Below are 26,186 nucleotides of genomic sequence, written 5' to 3'. Positions count from 1 at the left end.
GGAAGTTGATGGCAAAGCTAGGGGGGGGAGATATTGTTAGTTTTTAAGAGTTTGGGGAGATATTTGTTTAGTTTTGAAATTAGTTTTTAGGTTTTTATGATAAAATTGGTTTGTATTTGAACAAACCCCTATATATATATATGTTATAATTATTATTTTATTTATTATATTTAATATTATTTATAACTTTAATATTATTTCATTCAACATATTATTTTTTTATAAACATTCTTTGATACAAGTCTGTGCGTATTTTTTATAAATATTGTGATAAAATATGATAATTTTTTAATAAAATTGTTGAATATTTTATTTAAACTTGTAAGTTGATTTATTTTTCAAAAATATTCTTTAATATAAGTCTTTTAGTATTTCTAGAAATATTGTGATAACATATGAATTTTTTTTGTAAATGATAAAATAATTTAATTTACACATCTTAAAACAATAATAAATATCTTATTTAACCTTATATGTTACAATATTTGTTAATTTATCTATGTAAATTTTAATAACGAGCACGTATAAAGTCATCGCACGTTTTTAGCCATGTAAATTCAAACAACTAGCACATAACACGGATGTCAACTTGAGTCATTTTATCACTTATCTTGTTAAATTAAATTAAGTGCAAAACAGAAAATATCAGCATTTTTAACCGTCCAACCCAAATTTCTAACAAAAATATTGAAGAGATAAACTCACATTACTAAGGAGCCAGTCAGCATATTACTTGAAAGTTGGAGCATAGTGAGCTGTACACAACCCCATAAACCCCATAAATAAGTTGACACTGTTAATACACTTATCAGTACTGACCTTTATTAGAATATATTTTGGAAGTGTGAGATCGTGGGCTAGGAAGGAAAACGTCATGAAATATATATTTTATTAAATTATATATTTAAGGTTTTTTATAATATCGACTTTAGATTTAATTAGTTGTGCTTTTTGATATTTAGTTTAGTGTAGTATGGAATAATTTAGAATATTATTTCATTTATTTCTCTTACGTGTATATTAAAAATTACCATGCAAATCGGTTTAACTACATTTTCTTCCTTCCAGAAAAATGTTTAATTTTGTAATATATATTATATTGTAATATATTTAATATATATTATACTTAATTATATATATTATAATATATTACACTCTGTTTTAAAATTTATTTATATTTAAATATATTTTTTATTTTTTCATAAAAAATATAATTTAAATCTTATAATATTTTATTACATAAATTTTGATATAAATTTTGAAATGATTTATTTTCAGAATTTATAAAGAAACGAAGAAGTAGCACAGGGGCAACATCTCACAAGTTACACAACTCAGTAAAATTTGTGTTAGTGATTGAGTTTATAAAGATACATACGCCCAAGGTACGCTTGTTCACGCTAAACTTTGTAATATAGCTAATTGACTTAAAACTTTGTTATGCATTTGTGCTTATATGTGACATCGTGATCTGGAATTGAAATTATAGTCCAAATATAATTTTTTAAATTTTGTGAATCAATGCACTTCAACTTTTTTTGACATTTTTCAACATGAAATTAGTTTGTTTATACTTGATACTGTTCGAGCTTAGTAAAATTTAGTTTTTTTAATGTATGAATCTATGTATTTAAATTTTAAATCTGATTTGACATTTATGCACAATAAACTAATTTATTTATAATTTGTTAGCATTTTTTATTATTTTTTTATGTATTTGACAAAATAAATTTATAAATAATTAGAATCGTATGCACATTTAAATCAGTTACCAAAATAAATATAGCTGACTTTGTATGTTTGTTGAACTTTTAATCAGTATGATTTTATATATGTGATAGAAATTATATATGTGAAAATAATTTTATTTTTTGTGTAGAGTGTTAATATTATCAAAATGAATAGTGATCGAACATGGATGTATCAAAAAAAGGATGATCATGGATTTGTAAATCCTGCTTTTGTTCGCGGGTTAAAGGAGTTTATGAAATATGTCAAATCTCAACCCTCATCGATGAATGGTACAAATATAAGATGTCCATGTTTGACATGTAAAAATCGTAGATTCCGGGACGCAGATACAGTGGAATTGCATATTTTACAAAAGGGATTTGTAAAAGATTATTATCAGTGGGATCGACACGGAGAGCCATATATTGCCAGAGAGCATGATGAACAATTTTCGGCAAATAATTCAAATGTTCGGGAAGAAGAAAACAATTTAATGTATAATATGGTGATGGATACAGCTGGTCTCAATTTTGATCCGCACTGTCCACAAGAGATGCCGAATTCCGAAGCTAAAAAATTGTACAACATGTTGGAATCTTCGGAGCGGGAGTTGTATGATGGTTGTGAAACTTCTCAGTTATCTGCTATGGCTCAAATGTTAAGTTTGAAATCTGAACATCATTGGTCAGAGGCTTGTTATGATCAGACATCTCAGTTCATTAAAGGAATCTTGCCCCAAGATAATACCTTTCTAGATAGCTTTTACGGTACGAAGAAACATATGGAGGGATTGGGTCTTCCCGCTGAGCATATTGATTGTTGTGTAAATGGGTGCATGATATACTGGGGCGAAGATAGTAGCATGGAGTTCTGTAAATTTTGTTCACAGCCAAGATATAAAGTCAGGGTTAATCGATCTACTAGAGAGAGAAAACAAGTGGCTGTTAAAACAATGATATATTTACCGTTGGCTCCGAGACTGCAAAGATTGTATGCATCAACAGCTACTGCATCTTGTATGAGATGGCATGCTGAACACCATCAAGAAGATGATGTGATGTGTCATTGTTCAGATTCTGAAGAGTGGAAGCAATTTGACCGCAAACACCCTTCATTTTCATCAGAAATAAGAAATGTGAGACTTGGACTATCTGCTGATGGATTTCAACCATTTGGTCAAACTGGTAAGCAATATTCTTCTTGGCCAATTATAGTGACTCCGTATAATTTGCCTCTTTGGATGTGCTTAAAAGAACCGTACATATTTTTGTATGTACTCGTGCCTGGACCGAAAAATCCAAAACAAAAAAATAGATGTGTTTCTTCAACCATTTGAGTTGAAAATGTTATGGGAAATTGGAGTTGAGACATGGGATATTTCATTAAAACAAAATTTTCAAATGCGAGTTGCATTGCTTTGGACTGTTAGTGACTTTCCAGCTTATTCGATGTTATCGGGATGGAAAACTGCTGGTCATTTAGCTTGTCCTTATTGTGCTCATGACCATGATGCATTTAATCTTTCACATGGCGGCAAGTCAACATGGTTTGATAATCATCGAAAATTTTTACCTGCCAACCATCCATTTCGAAGAAATAAAAACTGGTTTACCAAGGGAAAGACGGTATCTAAATTTGCAACACCACCAAGACCGGGTGAAGATGTTTTTCAAGAAATTGAGTCATTTGGGTTGATGAAAGTTACTGAATTGGGATGTGATGAGCATAATGCTAAAATCATGAAAAATCATAAATGTGGGTGGAAGAAACGAAGCATCTTTTGGGATTTGCCATATTGGAAAACATTATCAATTAGACACAACCTTGATGTCATGCACATTGAGAAAAATGTATTTGAGAATATTTTTAACACTATTATGGCCATCAAAGGGAAAACGAAAGATAATGCCAAGGCAAGAGCTGATATTGCACTAATTTGTCAGAGACCGGAGCTAGCTTTTGATGAATCTACAGGGAAATATCTAAAAGCATGTTATAGCTTAGACAAGAAAAGTAAAGAAAAGGTTTGTCAGTGGTTACAAGAGCTTAAATTTCCAGACGGTTATGTATCAAATATGGGACGTTGCATTGTTATGAGAAAATACAAATTATTTGGAATGAAAAGTCATGATTGCCATGTGTTTATGCAAAGGCTACTTCTGATTGCTTTTAAAGAGTTTCTTCCGACAAATGTTTGGGAGGCTGTGACTGAATTAAGCCTTTTCTTTAGAGATCTCACATCAGCTACTTTGAAAGTTACTGACATGAACAGACTTGAAGAAAAAATTCCTATGATACTTTGTAAATTAGAGAGGATATTTCCTCCAGCACTATTTGACTCCATGGAACATCTTTTGGTGCATTTACCATATGAGGCACGAATAGCAGGGCCAGTGCAGTATCGATGGATGTACCCATTTGAAAGATTCTTGCGTCACTTGAAGAATAACGTAAAAAATAAAGCTCGAGTGGAGGGATCTATATGCAATGCATTTCTAGTCGAAGAGGCTTCAAATTTTTGTTCACATTACTTTGAAAAACATATTCATACAAGACATAGAAAAGTTCCTAGAAATGATCCTGGTGGAAATGAAGAGAAATCTGAGGTTATATTTCTATATTTTCCCATCCAGGGAGGGCACATGGGAAAGTTACAACTTGGTATCTTGATGATAGAGAATATGTTGCAGCTAATAATTATGTCTTGTTTAATTGTCATGAAGTTGCACCATATACTCAGTAGGTGATAGTTTTATTAAAATAATAATATACATTTTTTTGATTATAAATTAATGCTTTAATATTTTTTAATTTCACTTTTGTTCAAGCAGGATCTTTATTGATAGACTTCGAGAAAACAATCCGAGTATGAGTGCTGCTGAGATTGATAAGTGCTTGGAAAATGAATTCGCCTTGTGGTTTAAACATTATGTAAGTTAACTGACATCTTTAAATGTTTCATATTCATCTATAATTATTTATTTTTTATTTTAATGATCAGAACTCTTAATTTTAATTTCAGGCTCAGGATGCATCATTGGTTCCAAATGAATTTATTCGAGATCTTGCCTCAGGTCCTCTTCGCTCAGTCAAATCAGTACCAATCTACTACGTCAACGGGTACAAATTTCATACCCGCAAATATGGGATCAACAAGTCGACATTCAACAGTGGTGTATGTATCAAAGGTTCAAATTATAACGAGACATCGCATGATTATTTCGGAATAATAGAAGAGATATTGATCATCGAGTATCCCCGTCTCCCAATAAAGAAAACAGCATTATTTAAGTGTGAATGGTTTGATCCAACATCTCCAATTGGAACTAGAATTCATCAACGCTACAACATAGTTGAGGTGAATCAGAAAAAAAAATTAAATTTGTATGAGCCATTTATATTAGCAATGCAGGTTGTACAAGTTTATTTTTGTAATTATCCAAGTCTTAAACGAGATAAGAGAGATTGGCTGGTGGTATGCAAAATCAAAGCACGTCCTTTTATTGAATTGCCTAGTTTGCTAGAATCACGTCAAGATGCATTTCAAGATGACACATTAGCACTCAAATTTCATTAGCAGTGAAGATATTCCTACACGTCTAAATGATGAAGAAGGTGATGCAATGGATTTGGATGATGATGAAGAGACCTCAGAAGAAGAAATATTGGATGAATCTGAAAAAGATTTTTACTTGTTAGACCAGAGTGATGATAATGATTCGGGTGATGATGATTTTTTAAATTGAATAAAATCTTTTGTACCATATTATAATTATCATATTACATTTTTTTGATTGCAATGATTCATACCAATGACCTACTTTGTCAGGGTGGGATGAGAGTGGTGAGATTAAAAAGATTAATATGATTTAATAACATAATCGGTGTGATGCACAAAATTTAATAATATTATTTAAAAACTATATTATAGCCATTGTGATTCATGAATTCTTTTAATATATATATAAGCATTATATTTATAGTTATAAATTTATAATTTTTAAATTTGAATATATAATTATTTGTATAAATAAAAAATTGTTTGTTTATTTGTTCGAATAAATAATGTATAAGTTTAAAATTATTAGTGAATAAAAAATTAAGTTTTACTTATATCATGAATTTTATTAGAATTTGAATAGCTGGTAGTTTTCTTTCGATCTTATAAATATTGTGTTGTGTGATTTTATTTTTAATATAAGAAACTGTGTTTTAAATTTTTTTTATAATAGTAGCACTTTTTTTTAACTTTAAAATTCTAACTATCCTAATTTATCTTACGGTGGGCTACCAAAAAAGGACAATTCACGTTTCAAAACAATTCATAATTTTTCTATATAAGAGTATGTTGACGTTATCAATTTAATTCATATATTTATTCATAAAATTATATTTCATTATATATTAAATAATTTGTTACGTGGCTAAGCACCGGTGCCACTCTTCCAGATTTCACGTTGTATTGGTCATCCCTATTTTTTTGTGATAACATGTCACCATTGAAACACAGAGGCGTGGCTTCTTTTTAGGAAAAGGAGTGGGAAGTTGTAACCAATTCTGGTAATATATATATATATATATATATATATATATATATATATATATATATATATATATATTTTATAAAATATTTTTAAAATTTTGTTTTATTTTTTGATAAACTCTGTTTTAACAAACTAATATATAGGTTTAGTTCAAATATTATATTACTGTATTTTATTATTTTATAATCATGATTTAAAATGCATAGTAACATGAAAAAATTTATTTGCACAATAGTTTTTAAAAATTATGTAATTTTAAATTAAACTTTATACATCTTCTAAAAGTGTGTGAACTTTTTTCTAAAAATTATCAACTTACTTTCATAAACTATCAAAACTTTAAGGGGTAAATTATTATTTTTTTTTCAAAAAAATAGTCTACTATAACAAATAAATATATTAAATTATTGAATATCAATTATTAAATAATTAGAAAAAATTGATAAAATATAAAAGTTGATCCCGAAGACGTGCAAGTTGCAACAATAAAATTGTGAGCAAATTGAGGTCGGGCAAATGGATAAGAGGTATAGCGCGTTTTTTTTGTCAAAGGAGGGAAAAAGGGGTTAGGGCATTTCAATTGAGCGGCAAGTTAATTCTCCAAAGCTATACACTTTTATTTCGTTTAAAAACTCTTGCTTATGTTTTAGACCAAAATGAGAGGGTTGGCATTTTCTTCAACAAATCCTGCTTCTCTGGAACAAACACCAGTGCCTTCAGAGACAATCACAGAGACAACCACAATGAATGAGTTGGTGACACACACCAATAACAATGTTTGGGAAGTAGGAACTGTGCATGCTGATGGACGTGTAAAAGTGGAAGTGATTAAAGGAGTGTATGTCTTTTTTGTTAAGCAGTTTTTAAACTACTTGTGATAGATTGTTTAATGTTATTTCTTTTTTTTTTTTTTTTTTAGATTGGAACCTTCAAATACATGCTCTCACAAGATCACTGACATCATGTATGAGAGACTGGAACCCTCAGGTTTCACCTGGAAGGCAGTGTCCGCCGACACTAAGGACTTGTATTTCGAGGAATTCAAGGTAAGTTGCAGTTCATTTCTTCTTCTATATTTCCCGTTCTAGAACTGATGATACATTTTCATTATGCAGAAATGGTTTGTATGGAGGCAAGATGACAAACTTATACATCGTGCCTGGCTTAAAAGTGCTCCAAAACGTTACTCAACTATTTGTTGTGATGCTCGTGCTATGTGGGAAAATAAAAGCAAGTCAAAAAATAAAATGGTGAGGTTGTATGGCAGAGTTGGGTTGAAAACTGGAAAACCCCTGAATTTCAAAAGAAATCTGTAATAAAGAAAAGCAATCGCCGTGGTGGTAAAGGAGGAAATGACAAGGCTCCTCCCACTCATATACGTGGTTCTGCTTCTTGTAGAGTGCATGCAGCTCGACTGGTAAGATTATTATTTTATTTTGACAAGAATCATTGAGTTCATGTATCTTTTTTATATGAAATCTAAATATTACAATTTAATATAATGCAGAAAAAAAAATTAAAGAGAGAGCCCACTTCCTTTGACGTACTCATACGCATACAAAAAAAATGACAAGAAGACATATATTGACAAGAAAAGCCAACAGATACATGCAAGTTTAAATTATATTTGCAAATTTTTTCTTTTTATGTCCTTTTTATGAATCTAATTTTATATGCCATAGTAGAGTTTAGAGCTAGTATAACCATGCAGCTATCTTGTTCTGACTAAAAAATTTGAATTGTGAAGAAATAATGTTTGTATAAAAATCTATTCTAATATATTTTTTACCTCTTTAATACATAAAGAGTATGAAGATCTCCTTGCACAGCGGTCCCAAGAATCTCAACCTATTGACGTAAACAAATTGTATTACGAAGTAGTTGGTGGACACAACAAGAAAAACATTGTATATGGTCTTGGCTCTTCGCAAGATTTATTTTATGGGCCTGGAAATTCTAGTAGTGCAGCATCAGACTATAACAGCTCCCTATGTAACAGTCAAGAAGATTACGAGAAGTTGCAATCTTAGATGCAGGAGATGAAAGATCAGATGAAAAAGGCTGAAGAGATGCGGATTAAAGAGGTGGAAGAGATGAATGATCAGTTGAAGCATGCAAATGAGATGAGGATGAAGGAGGTGGATGATATGAAGGATCAAATAAGACAGATGCAGAACCAACTAGCTATGGTTTTAAAGGGCCAGAAGTAGAGTTTTTATTGTTATTATATTTTATTTTAGCTATAGACTTAATTTTGCTTAGATGTTTAATGTATTTGTCTCAAACTCATATTTGTTTAAATTTGATATTTGTTTAATGCCTTTGTTTAAATAATTTTTTTTGTAACTTATGTTTATTTAATTTTATTTTAAAAAATGTACAGGTTTCGGATTTCAAACAATTAATTAAAAAAAACTATTTAAAAACATTTTGAAATAGCCAACATATTTTCAAAAATTATTTTAATTTATTTTAACTTATAATTTAAATAAATATAAATATAAATAATATATATATATATATATTATTTAATTTATTTTAACTTATAATATATAAAAATATAAATATAATATATATATATATATATATATATATATATATATATATACACACACACTCCAATTTCCAATGACTTTTCTAACAAGATTTTTAGTCATTTTCCGTTGATAAATAGACAACAAAAAATATTGTTAGTAATTTGTTAGTAACTTTCTCGACAATTTTGTCACTAACTCTGTAAAGAAAGTACCAACAAAAATTTGCCAACAGATTTTAACACTAATTATGTTAGAAAATGCTAACGAAAATTTCCCAACAAAAATTTTGTTAGTGAGTGGTTGTTTTGGTTGGTCAACCTTCCGTTAATAATTTGTTGGTATTTTGTCATTAATTTACCAACGAAAACATATTTCTGTCATTGAATTTTTCCCAACAATGTTTTTACCAACAAAATTTTTTTGTTAAAAATTCTGTTGGGATCAAGATTTACCAACAGAATCTTATATTTGCCAACAAAAAATTTTATCAGGAAAATCAATTTTTCTTGTAGATATAAGCGTTGCGTAATAGACGGCTGTGACTAGAGCGCCTTGAAGGATTTACGGTTGAGATGTGCTGGGAATCTCGAGACACGACAACTAGGCGTCATTAAATCGGGTTGAAGTCAAGCACTTTGATCTCTTTAAGATAAGCCAAGTCTAACCGACCTAGGAATTAGCTCGAAGATGGGCACGAGTTAGACTCTGATCGGGAAATCCAGACCGAAACCAGGAACATGTTGGAGGCTTGTGTGGATAGAATCAAATATGAAAAATAATGGGCCGAAACCTGCTTGGACCAAACCTAATCGATCTTGAGCCCATATCTTGGGACAGAAAAGACCATGATTCTGCAAAAGAAAATAGGACGTTGAGCCTCAACGTCCACTTTCCTGATTTCGTGGAACAACCCTCATAACACCGATCTCCTCGGCCATAACCGATAAAGACGAGGATGATTAAATAAAAAGGACTTTACATGTTTAATTTACGAATTAATTACTTTTTACACACACCGAACACTTGCAGTTCTTATATTACTAACCAATCAAACCTAGTTACTTATTCTCATATCATATCAGAGGTGAATCGTGGATAATCCCTCGCATTCATCTCTTTGCAAGTCAATCCGATAAGCTTCGCATGACAAAGAAATGGTTCCAACAATAACGTTTAGTTTAGGTTCAGTTTCCAGATATTCAAAACCGAAAATTTTGATTTGGTTTGATTTAGGCTTTTAAAACGGCCTGAATTGAATCATGGTCAGATTCCTAGGCTGCCCATTGTTCTTGATAAAAATTATCAAGTGATTATTCAATCACTCACTTTAATCGGCATATATATCATTATGTTAAATTTTGAAATATAATCAAGATTTTTTTAATTTTTTTTAACAAAATGACATATATAATATATATATAATAATTTAAATAAGAGGTAATTGCATATCGCACCCCCTAACTATCGTTCAAAAACGATATTGTACCCATACTTTGAGAAACTCAACTCGCACCCCCTATCTTTACATTTCAAGAACGATACGCACCCCCTCCGTTAAAATACTTCCTCCGTCTCAATTTACATGTCCTTTTTGCTTTTCGAGGAGTCAAATTGACTAATATTAGACCAACTATAAGAAAATATTTAATTATTTTCGGAAATAGAAAGTTACATATTAAAATAGACTAGATTTACTTTTTGATGATATTTTTTTAAAATTTCTGTTTTATCATTTTGACTTGGAGATAGCTTAATTAAACAAAAATTTACAAAAAATAACATCAAAAAGTAAATCTAGTATATTTTAATATGTAACTTTCTGTTTCCAAAAATAATAAATAAATATTTGCTAATAGTTGGTCTAATATTAGTCAATTTGACTCTTTGAAAAGCAAAAAGGACATGTAAATTGAGATGGAGGGAGTATTTTAACGGAAGTTAACGGAATTTAATGGAGGGGGTGCGTATCGTTCTTAAAATGTAAAAATTTTTCTCAAAGTATGAGTACAATATCATTTTTGAACGATAATTAAAGGATGCGATATGCAATTACCTCTTTAAATAAATAGTCGTGAAAATGGAGAAGTCAATTTACTAATTTTTCAGGAGAACGGCAAACACTTTGATATAATAATCCAAAATACTTTCGAGAAACCACGAACATAACCCCAGATCCGTGCAAAATTCAAAATATTTGATGACGCTGTTTTGAAACAACCGTTGATTACTGATCTCTTTTCACTAAAATTTGATTTTTCAAGCTCTATATTCCCGCTCACACGCACAAAAAAAACAACACAGACTCTCTCTCTCTCTCTCTCCATTTTCACAACCAGTACAGTCCATACACACACACATATAAATATATATAATTGTGTATCTATCTTCACACATCAAACCTAATTTAATCCACATCTCGTTCTCTTCGATCTGTGAATTTGTATTTAATTTCGCATAAACTTGAAACCCTAGACAATGAATCACTTTCACATCTACGAAGCAATTGGCCATGGAAAGTACTCGGTATCGCTTTCGATTTCAACTAATTGTTTTTAATTTGTGCTTATTGCAAAGAATTTAGTGTTATATTAAGGTATTTCATATATTTTTGTGTTTTGATTGTAGACTGTGTACAAGGGGAGGAAGAAGAAGAGCATCGAGTATTTCGCTATTAAGAGCGTGGATAAATCTCATAAGAGCAAGATTCTTCAGGAAGTAAGTTTCGTATTGAGCTTATTGATTTAGTTATTGTATAATTTGAAGCTGATTTGAATGTATGTTGTGTAAATTTTGGGAAGTTTAATTTTTAGCGGATAACAACACTGTAATTGTAACTTATCGAGAGCTGATATTGCAAGTTTTTGTTTATTTATACATGTACCAATTTGGAGTGGTTCCAGACTTGGTTGTATACCTGCTACGTGTTTGTGTAGTTGATGTAGATAATTAGGTTGTCGATTATAATGAATTACTTCTAGTAACTGAAAAAATGGAGTTTGAGTGGGTGCTTCATATAAAGGAGTCGATTATCTGAATCCCTGTTGATATATGATAATGATAATGATATTACTTGTCACAGACATGTGCCGATGCAGGAATAACACCATAGAAAATGGTAACAAAGTTATTCTGGATTCTCAACTTCCTTTCTTTGAAGTATTGAAATTGAACTGAGAGCTAAATAGTTAATTGTGTATCGAGATATTTGATTTAAGTTTGCACCCTATTTGTACTTCTCATTAGACTTTCATACTATATAAGATATTTGCAAGTTAAGTTGGTATATTTGTCATCTTATGTGAATGTTAAGAGCATCTCCAATAGCCTCCTAATTAGCTCCTACGTATAATATAAAAAGTATGGCTCTTAGCAAGTTGGTATATTACTAAGAGTGTTAACTCCAACAATACTCATACTCCCTCTTTATTAGATATTTTATTAATTTTTGAACTCTACTACGTCAATATGAGTGGGATAACTACTTGATGATTTGGTGGATGAATTGTTTATTAAAAAATAAGTTAAGAGCCATGTATTGGCTCTTAAATTAAAGGAGAGAGAAGAAGCTCTTAAGCTTTTTAAGAGTCACTAAGAGTCTCTTGGAGCTCTATTTGTGATCATGCTCTTTATATTTTGATTAAGAGCTCATTTAGGAGTCTCTTGGAGATGCTCCAAATGATTGCCTTGAAAGATATCTGCAATTGAGTGTAGATATACTAGTATATGGACATAGCAATTCACTTCAAAATAATAGCTGCGCATTCACATGTGTAGCTAGTTATTTTTGACTCACGATATTATCCCCAGAGATAGTATGTCTTTATATTCATAGTGATTTTGTTGGCGGTTCATCTTATTAATCATAACAAAAAAAGCTCCTGCTTAAGAACAATGTTTAAAGAGCTTGTCAAGAAAAACTAACGTCACTAAAGGAATCTACTCCTCTAACAAATTGTCTTCAGATACTGCATTATGTTAAAAGATACATTGTTCTAGTTATAGTTGCATCAAGTGCCGAAGAGTTGATGGGCATAAGTAACTTTAAAATTATATTTGCTTGTAGTTGCACTTACATGGCCATCACCTGCGAAGAGATATGATGTTCTTGTATCTTGCTATATTATGAAATATATGTTATTTGTTACTGGTATCGAATGATGTCATCTCTGTAAATCGGATAAAGCTTTGGAAATTGGTTTATTGTTGTCTGCTGATTCAAAATTTTCAGTATATATTTAGTGTCTGCTTATAACTTAGATGACCCCTTTGACCCTGTAAAATATATATGAAAGGGGTTATCTTAGCTCAGTTCTAACTTCTAAGCAAGTTATTAGATCTACTGTACAACAGTGCAAGTTTTGATGAGCATGGTGCTACACTATTGGCTAAGTTAAACATCTTACAGTTGTGTTAATATCACTTTCTCTTTGACTAAGATTCTTATTCTTATATCTCTCTGCAGGTTAAGATTCTTCACTCTCTAGATCATCCAAATGTTCTGAAATTCAATTCCTGGTAAGCCTGCTAAATTATGGGTGCGAATATAAGGTGGGATCTTTTATAAAAAGGAATCTTAAATTTGACTGCATTGCTAATAATTATCAATATAAAAGCATGTCCAATACGCGTTGGAGTTTGAGCTAATGGATAATGTGTTCATGCTTGATTTACATATTAGGTATGAAACCACTGCTCACTTGTGGTTGGTGTTGGAATATTGTGTAGGAGGAGATCTCATGACCTTACTCAAACAGGTAGCTATATGTACCATGTATCTCATAGCAATTAATTATATGTTAATACTGTAAATAGTTTCTAGCAGAGCTTATAGAGATATCCATAGATTTGTGCTCTTACAGATGTGAGATGTATGAACGTGCATAGCATGCTTATAAGTTATAACATGTGCATGTCCAATATTATGTCCTGATTTTGGCCAATCAACCGTGATACATCATGTATTATTTAATGCCATCTAAAATTGGGGATATGATACCTTTTTGGCTTCAGTCAAAGTTTGGTTGTTTGCAGTAGGATTTAGATTCGCATTTAATTGTCAAAGTTACAAGCTACTTACAACTTATTCCTCCTACCCTGTACTGAACAGAGCAAGTACAAAGAAAACAAATAAATAGAACAGATATACTCAAAAATAATTTTTGTGCAAGAAATAAATGACTACAGTTGAGTTATACCAGTTCATTTTTGGGAAGCCTTTCCCTTAACATCCGCGCCTGGTCTTTAGCTTCAGCTTCAGCTCTCGTATCACTTTTAAGTACTTTACAGATTTACTGTAGAGACTCCAAAGTTTTTATTTAAAATTAATGGCTAGCCTCCATCATAAAAAAAGGTACCAAGATAACATCTCTGTTAGTATGCTCAATTGCTCATCACAAATTTAAAGAATTTTTATGACATACATATATTGTATTTTATAAGGTAATAGAAGATACAAAAATTATAATTTATCGAAAAGTACTGATGAAGGTACAGATTTAATACTTGCTAAGTTGCCATAACTTTATTTAATGTCTCAAAATCTGCTGTTACCATACCTACAAATATGTTGCAAACTCAGTGGGTCAGTGCTATGTTACTTAACGTACATTTATTGTTTTCCACTGGTTTATTTATCATACTTTGTCACTAAACTACAGCAGATTTGTTCTGATCATAACAGATTTCTGTAGTCTTATATTTAAAAATATGATACATGAACAACTACGTGCTTTTTCTACGTGAGGTAGAAAAAGGGGTACAGACTTTGTTTTCTGTTTCATTACTAGTCTTCTGATAATCACAGTGTTTTTTTGTTGAGTTAATAGCTCTCCTAAAACCGTAAGGTGTTGGTGCTAGAAATAGGGGCACACACTTTGTTTTCTGTTATTTTACCATTCTTCTAATAATTTTGTTAAATACTAGCTTTCCTAAATCCATATGATGTTAGGAGGGATTAACTGGAATATATATATATATATATATATATATTGTTAATTTCATCAACTAAAACATAGCCTGAAATTGTTAAAATTATGCTTTAAATTTTACATTAAGATTTGTTTTAATAATTGTGTGATGTTGACCAAAATTTTCAGTTAGACCAGATTAGGATTTGATTTGAGTAGCGGTGTTTTTAGGAAGATCGGCTATTTCAGTTATGTTCCCACCTATATAAAGCCCATGCAGATGATTATAATAATACATATGATTTCACGCTATATCCTTCTTCTCTTCTCTATTATACTTATATACACGCTGAAATAAACCTACAGAAATAATGTGTGTAATATACTAGGATTCAAGAAGATTTTATACATTCATGCCTGAAATAATGTGTGTAATATATTAAGATTCAAGAAGATTCTATACATTTATGATGCAGAATCAAGGGCACTGTTACAACATAGGCTTTTATTTGAGTGTTCCTTGTTCAAGTAAATTTTGTCGTTTGTCATTTGTTAGTTATTATGATGTGGCATTTATATGTTTGAGCGTGCAGTATTTTGTGAAAGCTAAGGTCAATAACTTCAATCTTGGTCTTATGTTTTTGACATGTGCTCATGATTTTCACATTGATGGCTGTTTTGTAGGACTCTAAGCTCCCAGAAGACTCGATACATGATCTTGCTCGCGACCTTCTCAGAGCTTTGCAGTACGAATCGATAGCTGCTTATTTTTTTGAATAGTTTTTACTAGTGTATAAATGTAAATCTGATTCCTTTTTGTCAATATCCACTGATCAGGTTCTTACATTCAAAAGGAATTATATACTGTGACCTAAAACCATCAAACATCTTACTGGATGAAAATGGACGTACAAAGGTTCTCTGCTACTGTTTCATTATTAATAATATTGTATCTGGTATTTTACATGCCTTTTGCACTTCTCCGAAAAAAGTCTAATTTCATCTTTATGCCATGCAGCTGTGTGATTTTGGTTTATCGAGAAGGTTGAGTGATATATCTAAAACACCTTCCTCTCAGGTGTGCTTTCAAATCAGCTTAAATTTAATTGCATTATTGTGGTGTACTAATGTCAGTTTCGTATACATCTTTGTTACTTGCACATTTGCACTACAGTGTAGTCAACATCAGCTTAAGCTGGCCATCTTTCCATCTTTCGTTACTTGCACTATAGTGTAGTCAACATCAGCTTAAGTCGGCCATCTTTACATCTTTTTGTTGTCTGTACTGATGTAAATTTCAACCTATTAATTGTTATATTATTTTCTGTTCATTTGTCTCAGTTACCACAAGCAAAACGCGGAACCCCCTGTTACATGGCTCCTGAGTTGTTTCAAGATGGAGGAGTACATTCATTTGCCTCTGACTTCTGGGCCCTTGGTTGTGTGCTCTATGAGTGTTATGTAGGTCAACCTCCATTTATTGGAAAAGAGTTTACGCAGCTGGTAAATTCAGTTCTATCAGATCCAACTCCATCCCTACCTGGTACCCCAAGCCGTCCTTTTGTTAACCTAATTAATTCCCTGCTAATAAAAGATCCCGCAGAACGAATACAATGGACTGAGATTTGTGGGCATGCCTTTTGGAGAACAAAATTTACTATGTTGCATTTACCACCTCAACCTGCTTTCACAAACATGTTGGAGATTTTTACTAAACCTTATCATTCAGAACAGAATAGTGAAAAGCCGCTTCAAAATAAAACCCCACCTAGAAATCGGGAAAGAGATTTAAGAGGTCACTGCAGACAAGATGAGAACTCTACTCTGGGATCAAGAGGAAATGATACCCCAAGCAAGGGTATATCTAGTGCGAGAAAACCTTTAGCAAAGGCTTCCACTAGAGGTGCTGATGAGAAGCATAGAGATCTTTCAAGTAACACTAGAAGGGTCAACCTTCTGAGGCTTTCAAGAATAGCAAAATCAAATTTGCAAAGGGAAAATGAAAAAGAGAACTATAGAAGGCCATTGCCAAATAACTCTGATAATGACTCTGAAGTAAAAATTGAGAACACAGATATGGAACTTGACTTTGATGAAAACACTGAGGATGAAACACATGATGAGCCTGACGGGTCTGATAATCGTACCAGTAATCCTGAAGAAAATACTCCAACCCCTAATCATGGTGAAGGGACTGTCGAAGAGATGGACATATCGCCTGCTTCCAGCACACCTGTGTCTGATGACTCTAAAACTATTGACCAAGAATCCATGTTGGAACATATCGATGTGCCTGCTACTCCGCCTAGCATCAGTCCTCAGATCAAGACCCCAAGGATTAAGGAAGGTTCAAATTGTGCTCCTGACTCTGATAATTCCAGATCACCCCCTGTCCTATCACAGGTGCTTTGGCATCCATCAGATCTTTCGGTAAGACCTGTTATGCCCAGCAAAAAGGCTGATAAAGGATCAGAGACAGCACCATCTCTTCCCTTTGAAGCACTGCCAGCATCTGATTTTGTTAAATTTTCCAAACCGCAGTTGGATGCATTCAGCAGTAGGGTGATAACAATCGTCAGTGGGAACACTGCTACTGGTGAGAAGCAAAATGTAATTAGATACCTTGAGATGCTAAGTAGCAACCCTGATGCTGCCAACATTTTAACTAATGGGTCAGTGATGCTTGTCATCGTCAAAATGCTGCGACAGTCCAAGGCTTCAGCTTTACGTGTGCAGCTTGCTTCGCTCATAGGCTTATTGATCCGTCATTCTACTTATATTGATGATGATTTGTCGAATTCTGGAATATTAGGGTCACTAACTGATGGTCTAAGAGACCGCCAAGAAAAGGTGCGGAGGTTTTCTATGGCTGCTCTAGGTGAGTTGCTCTTTTATATCTCTACTCAAAATGAGCATTCGAAAGACAGTACTCAACCAGAGTCTCCATCAAAGGAGGCCCGGCCGTCATTTGGCTGGCAGGTAAACTTCTTTTATTACTGTCAATTGCCTGTCTTTGTAGTTGGGCTGCTTAAGATGTTTGGTTTTGTTATTAGTTTGTTATATTTCAGATTCTATAAATTGTCTCAAATGTATTAAGATGGTGTACTATAATTATTATTCAGTTATTTGTTCTAGTTTACTCTGAGCACTTAATGCAAAGCCTTATAATTTGTATGTAATACCAAAAACATGTTTTTGCATACGTACTCTCATTTATTCACTTCTTTCCCTATATATTCGCTTCTCTGAACAGGTGTCGAGTCCTCTAATTTCATTGGTGACATCACTCTTACGGAAGGGGGAAGATGATATTACCCAGCTTTACGCTTTGAGAACAATAGAAAATATTTCTAGTCAAGGAGCACACTGGGCAACTCGTTTTACCAGCCAAGATGTAATTAATAACCTTTGTTATATATGTAAGGCTCCAGGTAAACAGGAGAGCATAAGGCTCACGGCAGGCTCTTGTTTAGTACGTCTTGTGCGTTTCAGCCCTCTTAGCATTCAACAGGTCATCGAGAAACTTTCATTTAAAGATACAGCAGCAGCGCTTATCAAGGGTAGTCCACGTGAACAACAAATTTGCTTAAACCTGCTGAACATGGCCATGCTTGGGAGCCATATGTTTACAAACATTGGCCGCTACCTTCATCCCATGATAGAAGATAAGAATCTTGTCCCAAATCTCATGACCCTAATTGAGCAGGGAAGTAATGTCTTGAAAGGCAAGGTAGTTGTCTTTGTGGCTCTACTTTGTAAGAATTCAAGGAGGTTATTGCCACATTTTTTCTGCAATACAAAGTTCCTCTCTACTGTGGAGAGACTGGTCAAGGAGAAGGATAGCTATGTGCAGCAGTGTTCTGATGCATTTTTTAATGTTGTGGCATCAGTTGTTCCTGGCATACTGGAAAGTATAACAGGAGATATTCAGCTACTGATGGGAGGAAGACGACAAGGGCACACTACCCCAACTAGTAGAGCTGCTCCCAGAAGTAGTATTCACTTGTTTCCGGTTGTTGTTAATCTTGTTGCAAGCAACTCTTTTAGGCGCAAGGTTGTCAATTATCAGGTTCTGCAGCAGTTGGCCAACCTAATCAAATTGGCAGAGGCGCCATTTCAGGTATGACTATCTAGTAACTATAGTCAAATTTGGAATTACTGCTTTTTGTAATTTGTAATGACATATCAAAAGTTGTCAACTTGACCCCTGCAATTAACTTAAATATAGGGTTAATCATTAATTAGGTCACTTGCTTCGTTTTAATGTATCAAGTGGATCACTGATAATTTTTTGGTCTCGTTTGCACAACTCATTTTAAATTAAGTTACATCTTGATAAATTTTTTCCACTAGATAGATTTTTGGTCTCATGTGCACAACCCATTATAAATTAAGTTCCATCTTGATACATTTTTGTGTGAAGTTAAGTCAAAATAAACGTTTTTTGTTAAATTATATGACATGAACTTGATTAGGACTTGAACTTGTACACCAGGCAACGTGATCATAAAATAAATAAATAAAAAATCAAAGATTAGATTAGAGGATTTTATGAAAATAGAGGTTCAATTGGATCGGAAAAGGAAGATGAGTACAAGTTTAGTTAGAACACTTGAAGTATTCAGAGAGATGGGTAGTCAGAAAGATGGGTAAATGCTTATTCAGAAAAATTTCAAATAGTCAACTTTTTTCATTTATGAAAATTTAAAAATCAACAAAATGTAACTTTTTTATAAATAACTGATGCAAGCGAGATCAAAAAATTGTCGATGACCCACTTGATATATTCTTATAAAAAAAAGTGATCTATTAGATAATCAACCCCTTAAATATATCGTCATGTGTACAGTGAACATGGTTAAATGATTTTATATCCCTTGAAACTCATGTAGTAGTCAGAGTGCATGTCAACTATACTCTTTAACACACTTCTTTTATTTTCAGGGCCGTGACGAGTTCCAAATAAACCTTCTACGCACCATTGAATCCATTACGGAGGAGACCTATGTAATCAGTGAAAATCCTAAAATTTTTATCTGCAACATTCTTCCCACTTTATCGGTAACTTACAAGGGACAGAAAGATGGAGATGCCAGATTTTTATGCTTAAAGATTTGGTTTGATGTGATAGATGTAGTTCTTTGTGAATTGTCCAGAGATCATCAAAGTTTAGAGGATTTGAAGTCAACATGTAGCAACTATTTCATCCCTCTATACCCAAGCTTGAAGGAGGATGAAGATCCTATTCCTATATATGCAGAGAAACTGTTTGAGAAGCTTGTCCAATTTAATCTTCAACATGCATAAAATCATTTGTTTACTATTTGTATAATACACTGTCTTTCATCATTACACTTCTTTTATTAGACAAGATGCATCCTTTATATAAGAGGATATTGTTCCTGGATTCATTTGTAGACCTCTGAGAAGGGAAAATATGTTAATGCAGCATTCAATTTTGTTTAAGTTGCTCTGGTAAATATCAGGGTACTATCAAAGTTCTGTCCGTTAAATCTTTTCGCTTTAGAATGTATTTTCCTGAAATAGCTTCTATGTTTGGATTTCGCTCGGACGAACTCTTAACGAATTGAACAATGTTCGATAGTTTTATCGAACAATTTTTTTTGTCCCAACTCGAGTTTGATAACGGACAAACCGAAAATGAGCTGTTTGCAAACATGTCGAATCGAACTGGAATAGTTCGTGAACAATGTATATATATAAATAATATTTAGGCTATTTTTAAATTAATTTAATGAAAAAAATTAGCCCAGATTTTTTATTTATATATTTTCAACATATACAATATCAATTTAAATAATTCTATAATTATAATATATAATTAATACCTAAATTATAGATATTATATATTATATTTACATATAATATTATAAATATTTTTATTTATTGTCGAACGAACACGAGTTTATTCAACTACCTGAACACAACCGAACCGAACATGCTAAAAGTCTGGTTCGCTTCGTTAAGCTTATCAAACGTAAAATGTTGTTTGAACTCGTGTTTGGTAAGCTTGCCGGACGAGTTTACCGAACTTGAACACGAACCAAACTAAACGAGCTTACCGAACAGTTCGGTTCGTTTACAGCTCTAGATATCTCGGTTGTGGCGTGGCATCAAATACATTTTGTTATGTTGTGTTTGGCTGGGGAGAATGGAATGAAATGGAATAGAATTGAATGAGTAAAATTACTTGAAGTCGGATATTGACTTATAAATTCTTTATACGAACAATAAGAATAAGTTTTTTCACTTAAAAGCCAGAAGCTAGAGTTAAAAACACCCCTTTATCAGATATGCATTCTGCGGAAAGAAAGGACAGCAAGTTGTCTTCACCCCTCAATTCTCTAAGGACCATAGAACAATTTCTGGCCAAAGGGATTCCAGTGATGACTGAGAAGTGAATCCTGGTTCTAGAGATGGTGTATCCTGCTATCCATCCACTGGTAGTTTCACAGAGATTAGTCTAGAGCAGAGGCTAGTCTTGGACAAAACATTCATAACCCTGTTGGAAGATGGCTACCTCACTATACTAACTTAGCAACTTAACCTCTAACTACAGATCATGAAAGAAATAATAACAGCTCACTAACATGTCTATTGGGAGGAAAGAGAGGTAGGCCAACTTTGCTGTTTTGCAGATGTACTCTGGTTTCTATTGATTTCTATAAACGATGTTAAACTAACCTACCCACACTCTTCCTGCCCTTTGGTTTTCACAATGATGATAAAAGGAGAACATTCAACATATGCAAAAAAAAATACTGACTAATCACAAGAGCATAGAGCACCCTTTTTGTTAAACTCTGACTCCATTAATATAGATAAAATCCAACAAAAAAGACAGATAAAAACACAACAGAGCAATAGATATCACAAAGCCTCTCTTCTCTGATAACTTTCCTAACCAACACAAAGACTTGGGTCCAGTTCTTAACAGCTACTATTAAACGATTATTTTAAGCACTGTCTTTACTCTTTTTTCTCGCAAAGCTTCTCAATCAGATCCGCTGCATCTTGAACTGTGGCAATGGTCTGAGCACTTTCTTCTTCCACGCTGATCCCAAACTCTTCCTCTAGCCCCATCACAATCTCAACCTGTAAGGCAGCAATTTATTGCGAACTATCAGTAACAGAAATAACTGTTAGAATCAACATAAGCAATTCATCCACTTCTACGAAGAAGTCGTCAATACCGTATCAAGAGAATCAGCTCCAAGTGCTGCAAATTTGGAGTCTCCGGAAACTTCAGTAGTAGCGGGGAGTGCCAGTTGTTTCTTCACAATCTCACAGACCTTCTCCACTGTCTCAGGCTTAGCCTGCTCAAAGACATGTGACATATATTAGCCCAAATGTAAGGCATTAATTGTCAAACATAAGTAGCTAAACTGATATCATAACAATTTAACTTTCTTAGAATAAAGGAGTCCTTAAAACATTACGATGAGATAATAAGATTGAAACAAGTTCACTGCTTGTTTAAATACAATAAAATGAAATGATTTCAAACGTGCACAAACTTCTGAAAATGAACTTCAAAGTCATGATCCTTGATATGAAAAAAGTGAAACATTGTGACAAGCAGTCAAGCCTTATGACACATAATTAAGATAAGGTAAGATGCATAATCGTTGCAAGAAACATACAGCGCATGACACTCTGAAGCGCATTGGTGCACTGCGTAGCGTAAGTGCACCAAAAGACTTGGCTTTAGCAGGAAGGGAAACTGAACCACGGGCAAGTCCCTGCAACAATTCAACACATGAATTTGAGTGAATGAATCATAACACTAAAATCAAAATTTGGGAAATTGAGAAGTTAATGAAATTAACAAACCGAACATATAAATGCATAATCAACTAAACATGTGTGATTAATGCAATCATAGATTAATCAAAGATATCAATAAATATTACCATATCGTAGCATTTCACCTAACTATCTATCATGATACCATGAAATCTATCAATAAAAAATGACCAAATCATAGCATTTCTACAATTATGTCCTAATCAAATGATCAATCAACAATCACACATCATATAACAACTACAACCATTAATTTCAAGCACATAACAAAAGATTAGATTTTGACTAGATAGATACACCTAAAACCATCACACACACACAAAAAAAAAAATATTTAAAAATCATCCCAACAAATGTGACAAAAATAAATAAAACCCCACATCAAGATTTATCAAAACAACCAAGAAAACCAATTCACATACATAAACACAACAAAACAGTCTAAACAAGAGTGCATAAAAGATCAAACCCAGATCAAGAAAATGAAAAAGCAAGGATCTTTACACATAAAATTAAATACACAAATGAATCATACCTTGTTCTGGTCAAGGGAGATTGAAAGAGAGGTGAATGAAAGTGAAGAAGCAGTGAAAGTAGCCATTTGATAGATGGAGTTTAGATCTGAGAGAGTTTATTGATCAAGAAGAGAGGGGCGGAGAGCACAAAGACTGTGAATGCTTAATGCTGTATGCGTATGAAATGTGATTATATGTATATATAGACAGGTTTAATGTTGTTGTGTACATTGGTTTTATCGATGACTTGGAGTACAGCTGGGATATTATTGTACTTCTTTGTTTGTTAGAAGGTGAAGTTAATTTTACATGCAAAAGTAGACAAATTGAATTAAATGAAATATGATATCTGCGCAATAGAACAAAGTTAGTTGGAAAGTGTAACGTATATCATTTAACTAGTGATAGGCACGGGGCACTTCCAGGTCAGGAAATGCTATCCCCGACCCCGATTTCCGAATTCAATACTCATCCCCGACTCCGTCCGAACTCTGAGCGGGGAGTCTTTTCCTCTCCGATTCTCGCCCCGAACGGGGAACGGGATCCCCGCGGGGATTCGGGGAATTTTATTTTTTAATAAAAAATAATAATTTTATAATATATAATATACTCTTTCAATAAAAAACAAACTACTAACTCATAATATACTAATAAAATAATATTATCTCATATTTTTAACATCAAATCATATTAAAATTGATTTATAATATAAATAAACGATAATTTCAAAATTACTAAATATATTATACTATAATATAATAATAATCGATCAATAAAAATTAAGATTATTTTTTTAAATTTTAATAATATTATAAAAAAATATTTATTTTTAATAATATATTTAGTATAATGTATATAAATATATTATTATTGACATATAAAAAATTATTTTTTTACATATATATACAATCGGGTCGGGGATCGGGGCGGGGAGACACGAAACCCCGACCCCGCCCCGATCCTCGAATTTTTTATAAAAATTTCCCCGCTCCCCGCCCCGACCCCGAAAAATTCCCCGAATCCCCGATCCGAACGGGGCGGGGATCGGATCGGGGTCGAGCGGGGCGGGGTAAATGCCCATCCCTACATTTAACCTTTTTAATGGACTACAAATAGGAAAATGAAAGTATTGAAACTCGAGAATATTCTGTATTTTTTATTAGAATCTTTTTAAAATTATTATCAACAAAATTGGAATTCATAAAAATTCATCATCTAAATTTAAAAAAATGATTGCTAGTATTTTTTTCCGGATATGTTTATTAGTATATGCTGATGATACAGTTAGACAATCTAGTTTTATTTTTAATTTCATACAAGAATGTATTTGGACAATATTTGGACACTCGATGTGAGATTTAATTCTGAATGAGAATAATTATACATTTGCAAATTTATTTCATTACCGTTACTCTCATCTCGATTATATGATTTGTAAATACATATTTTTTTTGCATCGTTGCGTGTGTTCAGAAGTAACTTCAAAAAATAATATATAAATAAGACATTTTTTCATGTGCAGTTCTGCTGCCGAACCCAAATTAATAATGGAATTAAGGTAAAGGTTCTCTGGATTCTCTCTAATGGTTCTCTTTTAGACATGATCCTTTAATTATTTTAATAAAACTTATGTTCATTCTGAGATTTGTTAAAACTGATAATCAAGGGTATAAGAGCATCTCCAACCATGACAAGCCTTAGTTAAAAGTCTAGTTGGGATACTAAAATTAAAAAATATAGCCAACTGCGTGAAAAAATGTCACTCCAACCACAATCATCCATTGTCTATAATTATAGTCATCCCCTTACGGATGACTATATTTGTCGAATCACTACAGATCTTTAGTGAATTCCACATCATCTCCCGCAATTTATTTTCCTCCCCGCTGATTACAAATTATTTATTACCATATTAAACTGATATATTCTATGTATAACAATTTAAATATTAATAAACATACTATTTTTAAATTATAGACAACTAATATAGTCAATACCATTGAAGCATGATGTCTTACAAGTTCAGTCAATTTTACATAATATCTTGCAGGTCCAATTTAGCCAACGATTATAGGCAACGTCATTAGAGATGCTATAAGCTTATTTATTTTAAAAAAATAATCTCATTAGAAAGTATGAGTAGATTGTAAGGTTTCTTCACAGTATAATTTTTATTTTCCAAGACTCGTCAACTTCCAAGAACAGATACGTATTTTAATTTTTAAAAGCTCAGTCAAATTTTAAGATACATCCCTAGTCTTAAGTCTAGTTCAACGCTAGATTAAAATTGTACTCCTGACAAATAAAAATAAGAACATGCAGCTTCATCCAATTCTTTGCATACATATTAATATCGAGCGTACATATATAAATATTGAGAAATTTTTGCAGTAGATTCACCTATTAATTTCGTATAAAAATAATAATAAATTTATAATACTAGCAAATTTTAGCTCCGCTTTTACAGCGACAAGTCATGAATAGAGTTGCCACGGCTGAATAAGCAAGCAATTTTGCGTGCAATCCAAAAGTTCAGTCAAGTTTGGTATGCCGGCCACCGTGCTACACCAGAGTGGGACGTTATCACAGCACATCAATTTGTCCGATATTTTTTTTTCGAGCAACGATATTTTTCGGCATTTGTCCGATATCGATTATATTTGTAGATGTTGTATGAATTTTAACTGATGAATTGTTTCTTTTTTATCAAAAATAAAAATAAAATCTATGAAGGGTACGAGAACAATATATTAATAGTATGTATATTAATATACTTTATGCTAAAAAATAATTTTCCTAGTACGAATATAAGAAACAATGAAAATAATAATAAAATGAGAATATAAAGTCATGAAGATGAAGTCCTGAATGCTTTGTGAGTATTAGTTGATCTGCATTTGGGCATCTTCGATTCGTAGTCACTTGCTTCATTGCCCACGAAGTTGTTAAACCAATATCAACAAACTATAGTGACAAAGTATATATGATAATATACATATATTATATTTATTTACAATTATTTCTAGAATTAAATGAATTCCAAGGCCGTCTTTTTTGAATTACCTATTTATTTATTTAAAATATGTTCTTTTTCTTGAACTAATCTCTACTTTGATATACAGTACC

At 32.4% G+C, this 26,186-nt stretch overlaps 3 protein-coding genes across 3 annotated transcripts; 2 read left to right on the top strand and 1 right to left on the bottom strand.

Moving 5' to 3' along the window:
- The first annotated feature begins 1,897 nt into the window (after positions 1 to 1,897).
- On the top strand, positions 1,898 to 5,477 carry LOC108194718 (uncharacterized). Its single transcript, XM_017361664.1, has 5 exons — positions 1,898 to 2,915; positions 3,172 to 4,474; positions 4,563 to 4,662; positions 4,754 to 5,031; positions 5,312 to 5,477. Exons 1-5 carry the CDS (start codon positions 1,898 to 1,900, stop codon positions 5,475 to 5,477), a joined length of 2,865 nt encoding a protein of 954 aa, XP_017217153.1.
- A 5,629-nt stretch (positions 5,478 to 11,106) lies between these two features.
- LOC108193319 (serine/threonine-protein kinase RUNKEL) lies at positions 11,107 to 20,216 on the top strand. The gene is made up of 10 exons (XM_017359925.2): positions 11,107 to 11,335; positions 11,438 to 11,527; positions 13,275 to 13,327; positions 13,491 to 13,566; positions 15,403 to 15,464; positions 15,556 to 15,634; positions 15,737 to 15,796; positions 16,060 to 17,697; positions 17,972 to 18,838; positions 19,663 to 20,216. The coding sequence occupies exons 1-10, from the start codon at positions 11,288 to 11,290 to the stop codon at positions 20,023 to 20,025; spliced, it is 3,336 nt and encodes a 1,111-aa protein (XP_017215414.1). The 5' UTR covers positions 11,107 to 11,287; the 3' UTR covers positions 20,026 to 20,216.
- Positions 20,217 to 21,498: 1,282 nt separating this feature from the next.
- Positions 21,499 to 23,245, bottom strand: LOC108194039 (acyl carrier protein 1, chloroplastic). Its single transcript, XM_017360930.2, has 4 exons — positions 23,081 to 23,245; positions 22,383 to 22,481; positions 21,933 to 22,055; positions 21,499 to 21,834 (listed from the first exon to the last, which is right to left on the bottom strand). Exons 1-4 carry the CDS (start codon positions 23,144 to 23,146, stop codon positions 21,709 to 21,711), a joined length of 414 nt encoding a protein of 137 aa, XP_017216419.1. The 5' UTR covers positions 23,147 to 23,245; the 3' UTR covers positions 21,499 to 21,708.
- Between the last annotated feature and the right edge of the window lie 2,941 nt (positions 23,246 to 26,186).

Source organism: Daucus carota, chromosome 7 (assembly GCF_001625215.2).
Source record: "Daucus carota subsp. sativus chromosome 7, DH1 v3.0, whole genome shotgun sequence".
Taxonomy (NCBI): domain Eukaryota; kingdom Viridiplantae; phylum Streptophyta; class Magnoliopsida; order Apiales; family Apiaceae; genus Daucus; species Daucus carota.
Note: the sequence above shows the minus strand (reverse complement) of the source record. Positions and strands in the feature narration are given on the sequence as shown.

What these genes read in the sequence shown, in the direction of transcription:
- LOC108194718 (XM_017361664.1), top strand. Translation starts at nt 1,898, where the DNA reads ATGAATAGTGATCGAACATGGATGTATCAAAAAAAGGATGATCATGGA. An exon ending in TTGCACCATATACTCAGTAG is followed by an intron (nt 4,475 to 4,562) that starts GTGATAGTTTTA and finishes TTGTTCAAGCAG; the next exon opens with GATCTTTATTGATAGACTTC. An exon ending in GCATTATTTAAGTGTGAATG is followed by an intron (nt 5,032 to 5,311) that starts GTTTGATCCAAC and finishes TTTCATTAGCAG; the next exon opens with TGAAGATATTCCTACACGTC.
- LOC108193319 (XM_017359925.2), top strand. Translation starts at nt 11,288, where the DNA reads ATGAATCACTTTCACATCTACGAAGCAATTGGCCATGGAAAGTACTCG. An exon ending in TCATGACCTTACTCAAACAG is followed by an intron (nt 13,567 to 15,402) that starts GTAGCTATATGT and finishes GCTGTTTTGTAG; the next exon opens with GACTCTAAGCTCCCAGAAGA. An exon ending in CTAAAACACCTTCCTCTCAG is followed by an intron (nt 15,797 to 16,059) that starts GTGTGCTTTCAA and finishes CATTTGTCTCAG; the next exon opens with TTACCACAAGCAAAACGCGG.
- LOC108194039 (XM_017360930.2), bottom strand. Translation starts at nt 23,146, where the DNA reads ATGGCTACTTTCACTGCTTCTTCACTTTCATTCACCTCTCTTTCAATC. An exon ending in TCTCCCTTGACCAGAACAAG is followed by an intron (nt 22,482 to 23,080) that starts GTATGATTCATT and finishes GAATTGTTGCAG; the next exon opens with GGACTTGCCCGTGGTTCAGT. An exon ending in GAGCTGATTCTCTTGATACG is followed by an intron (nt 21,835 to 21,932) that starts GTATTGACGACT and finishes GCTGCCTTACAG; the next exon opens with GTTGAGATTGTGATGGGGCT.